Source organism: Poecilia latipinna, unplaced genomic scaffold (assembly GCF_001443285.1).
Source record: "Poecilia latipinna isolate Pla-1442-1.1 unplaced genomic scaffold, P_latipinna-1.0 Scaffold4016, whole genome shotgun sequence".
NCBI classification, from domain to species: Eukaryota; Metazoa; Chordata; class Actinopteri; order Cyprinodontiformes; family Poeciliidae; genus Poecilia; species Poecilia latipinna.
Window position 1 is genome coordinate 1 of NW_015116632.1, and position 5,013 is coordinate 5,013.

At 36.4% G+C, this 5,013-nt stretch overlaps 1 protein-coding gene across 1 annotated transcript; it reads right to left on the minus strand.

Annotated features, from left to right (window-relative positions):
- Positions 1–15: 15 nt before the first annotated feature.
- LOC106942060 (uncharacterized) lies at positions 16–4,576 on the minus strand (the record flags this gene model as incomplete). The annotated part of the gene is made up of 5 exons (XM_015025237.1): positions 4,569–4,576; positions 4,359–4,490; positions 4,212–4,274; positions 3,930–4,034; positions 16–2,878 (listed from the first exon to the last, which is right to left on the minus strand). Coding segments are annotated over exons 2-5 (3,082 nt in total), but the record flags the coding sequence as incomplete, so codon positions are not given.
- Between the last annotated feature and the right edge of the window lie 437 nt (positions 4,577–5,013).

The following is a 5,013-nucleotide window of genomic DNA, read 5'->3' on the forward strand; positions in this document are numbered from 1 at the left end:
GAACTAATTCCATGCGATTCCTTTTTCGTTTAAAATACTTTGAAAAACAGTAGTTTGTTTTATTGCTTCTAAGAATTTGTTTTGCATTTTCCTGCACTTGTAAAGATCTTGTATGCATATATTGTGTTTGTAACGAACCACTTGCATTACAAAGTTTAAAGCAAGAGTCTTCATGACCCTTCTTTGCACAAACAACAACGTCAAAGTGATTATTACAGTTCTGAAGACACAGACTCTCATGAGTCAAGTTACTGTTATTTGAACTGTATTTAGTCCACTGTGTGCCATTAAATACACATATATCTAATCCCAACATATTAGCTGCAGATTTAAACTCAATTTCGGTAGCACAGTGACCCAAGTACTTCATCTGTGACTTGTTAACATATTCCATCACAGAAGTATAATCTCTTTCCAACAACTCTTCACATTCTCCTATATTCTTGGCCATATATGAAACAACAGCAAGTCTAATTTTACGGTGATTATTCTGTGAACCGCTAAGTACATGAGCTACAGCTCTGAAAAAACTGTTATTGTCATGTATAATAATTTCTATTTTACATACACTTCCTAAAGGCCCATGCAATGTTGAATATTGGAAATTGTATTCTTCAAAGTCTATTTTTAAGTTGTTGCACAAAGTTTTAGCAGTAACTCTAGACAGCGGAGTAAATAGAAACGCATTTTGATTATCTACACACTCATCTTGCACAGAATTTTCAATTTTTACCATTTCTACACGCGCAACTTTTTGGTCAATAGTTTTTTGTCGAGTTTTACGTTTCCCAGAAACATCTTCATTTGTACAATAACCATAACATGTTTGTGACTTGGGCTGCTTTACACAAACAACTGTCTCATAATGATTGCCATCAATATTTTGCAAATAGAGGCCATGATTGGAAAAAGTGTTTGCAGAAATATATTTAAGCCATTTATCATTGCAATAAGTAAAAATATTAACACCAAAAAAGTCAGCTGCTGCTTGAATCTCTACTTCAGTTGCCCAACTGCCAACATATTGCATCCTTGAAATCCTAATGTATTCTGACATGGAAGAATACTCATTTCTGAGAATACTTGTATACATGTGAAATTTCTTTTGTAACTGGTTTACAACAACAAGCCGAATTTTACGATGAGATTTTTGATTGCCACTTATGGCTTGACTAAGTGATCTAAAAAAGCAATTTCCATCCCCAACAATTGTTTCTGTCATACATGGCACACCTAGTTCACCAACCACGCTAGATACACAATTTGCCCGTTCCAACTCCACATTCAACTTTCCACACAGTGACCGTGCAATGTCTTCAGAGATGGGATTAAAGTACAATTTGTTATTTTGGACATCAGTAACAACCACATCAGCACCATCATCCCGGTTTGTTGGTTCAAGTTGAACTGAATGTCCTCCATAAGAATTGTCCTGCATATCACAACTGCTCTGGCCAAAAAGTCCACTGCTACTTGGAACAGCAGCTGAATGTTCAGATGCACTTTTACTTGACTCCATCTGAACAATATCAACTCCATTGATCTCAAATAACCTCCGAGTGACACTGAGTTCAGCAGAAATCCTTGTAAGATATGCAAAAAGCTCATCTATACAGTTAAAGTAAAGAACAACGCTCCTACCATTTGCATCTACCATGCCCTCATTGTTACGTGCATGGGAGTCTACAATAACATAACACCCGTTAACACTGATGAGGGCACAAGTACTGCCACATAGTGTAATGAAGCAGGTTTCATACTTCCCACACATCTTATTCAATCCATCCCAGAGAGTAGTAAGAACACCCTTCTCAATTAACTCTCCTCCCAATATATCCACATCTCCAGAAACACACTCTCCATAAAGACATTCAAAATGCTGTCCATCAACATGAATATTTTTAGGCAAGTCTGGAATAGAAAGAAGCTCATGTCCACCACTGATTAAATTGCTGTCATGCAAAGATGTGTAGAGCTCATCACCTAAAACTACCACATTGTCCAATGTGTCAGCATTCCATGAAAAAATGCTATTCAGTGTGTGCTTTGTTAAAGCAACAAGACTAATGGGTGCACATTGCAATCCACCATATTCAAAGCGATCAGCACCTTGATGAAATGACCCACTGAATGATGCAACATGGCTACTTGAAGCATGGCATGAATTGGTAGAGTGTGTGTCCTCATTCAGTGCTCCAGATGTGTCATTACTGCACATCTCTTTTACAGAAATGGCATGGATTGCATATTCAGTTGCATTTAATGATTCCCTAAGTTTGTTCAAGTGAACCATTAAATCAAATAAGCTTGTGTTAAACACCACTACAGGTGTACCAGATTCTGATGCTAATCCCTCTGAATTCCGTGTTCCAAAGTCTACAACTGCAAAGTACTCTCCATGGTGGACAACCAAGGTCGTTGCTTCATGAAGACGAAAGATGCACATTCCATCTCTCAAATACATTTGTAAGAATTCATAAAGTTCCCCCTCCTGGTCGAAATCAAATTTCCTCTGAACCATATGAACAATCCGTACTTTCCAGTTTTGACCAAAAATAGTCTGATTTTGAACCAACTTGCACAACTCTGGCTTTGAGCCTCTGCTAAGTCTTTCTCGAGCAATATATTCCGCCAACTTGCAACCTTGCACAGACACTTCATCTACATCCGACGTCTTCCAGGTACAAATGGGAGAAATGTGGTGTTTTATTGCGGCTACAATACTGCACGACATGGGAGCCCCAGAGGTAGACCGATTACTGCCAAAATATGTCCCTGGAACAAGAGCCGACTGCAACCCCTCCGAACACCTACATAAAAGATCAGACTTACCTTTGGATGACTTCTGCGTGCGCTGGGAATCACTCCTCTCAAGCGTCTAGAATCGAAATATTAAAAACGTTAATACTTCTATATTGTAACTTTTTAAAAGCTTTTCCTTAAATCAAAAATGCAAATAAACATTTTTAGTTATTGAATAATCTCAATAAAATGTAAGATAATCACATAATTTGAATGTTTCATTTCATATAAAATAATTAAGCATGTCCAAGATATTTAACATTATTTTAGTGAAATTACAGCTGAAATGTGTATTAGTTGTCTTGCAATGAGTGGTTTTCAGTGTGTTCTGTTAATTGGTTATAAATGTCTGAGGAAACAAGTAATTCCCTACAGTCCGACTCTTATCTACAGTCTGGTCCACTTTCTAAAATATGTTAGAAAGCTAGCATTATTTTTTTCTCAAACAAAAGTAACATAGGAACATTTAACACGATACCCCACTATATTTCCTTTTGTACATGTTGTGCATAGTATATCAAATGTACTATTACTTTTTGTATACATATTTATGCTTGCACAGCAGTTAACCACATTGTTTGTGCTCCAAAGAAATCACTCATTTGCAGTAAAATAAATCTAGTTAATTAACCTCAAAAGTATTTAAGACAGTAGAGATACAAAACTGCTACATCAAAAAAATAAAATTGTAAAATACACTTCCAACACATTTGACAACCTCACCATTTTCTACTGCATTTATGTTCAATTCAGAATAAGTCTGATCTCTTGAATATTTTTGACCTAAGATATATGCTAAGATTTCCTATTTATTTTAGCAAATTTAAATCTATTCAAGCTAAAACTACAACTGGAACATTGTTAACATATAAAGAACTGTTGTATTATCTTAAATAGTTAATTGACATTTCAGTAATTCATTGAGATGCATCTCATTAATTGCTTATGCCTTATTTGTTACTTTTAAAATACTTCTAGTACAAATAATCTGTCCCCGCAAAATATTTGCTTTGACCCAACATTCTGCACAACACATGAAACAAAGTAATGGCTGTAATTTTTCAAATCATTTTGAGTTTATGAAAAATAGAAAATAAATATATTAATACAAACAGCACAATACATACCAACTGACTGGGAGGACTCGACAACAGACCAGGACAGTTCGACATCTCCTGAGATTCAGAAGGCAGCACATCGCAGACAGGCATCTTGGCTGCTTTAGCCTCAACCTGAAACCAAAGCAAAGATATTAAGCTTATTTTGCACAAAATCAACAAAGATTCTAAATAAAATATTTTCATTTAAAACGCTTCATAACTCATTATTAGTTATATATTAAACCTTCATGTGCAAAACACTTTTATTCTATTATGACAAATTATTAACCAACTTATGCTTTTACAAACCTGCTGTCTCCCACGCTTGGTCCTCAAGACAGCTGGCTTCCTTTGAGGTTCCACAGGCTTTGTCTATAACAAACATTTCAGGTTTGGGTTATTTATTAGAGAAAATACTAAGATGGTAAATGCTACTTCCAGTCTTCTGTAAATTACCTCAATGCCTGGGTGAACATCTGAAAGGTCTGATGGAGAGACCGTTTCCATGGCAACCAAGATGTCAGGTGAAAAACGGGAAGGATTCAGCGGTACGGAACACTCTCTCAAGACTACTCGAGTCCCATGAATCTGCAAAACAAAAATTTGATTTTAGATACCAGTAACATTGACAATTAGATCTTATAAATCGCTAGAAGCCCAAAATACCTTGTGATGAACCAGTCTTTTCTTCTGCGAATAAGAAGATTCCATTTCCCCTGGGTGGTTCCTCTGTAAAGATAGAGCACATATGAGTTGTTTAAAATATGTAGCACAGTTAAACACACACCTTTCTTCTCCTGCAAAAATATTATTACCTTCCTGCCAGATCTCACTACCCTCCACTCGGAAGACGGCAAAGATGGGACCCTTCTTTCCTCCCCTTTTACGACAATGCGAGGCACAAATCTTGGCTTGTAAGCAGTAGCTGCCTGACTCTGCACCGGTGGCTTTGGTTCCAACATTTCAAGATATCGATTTGCATAAATCCACAGGAGTTTCTTGAGAATAGGCATGCCGTAGTCATCGCTAAGGTGGATCTGCACACAGAAACAATGACAGAAAATTCACATTTCATATAAATGGAAGATTTCTATGTTAAAAATGAATATGT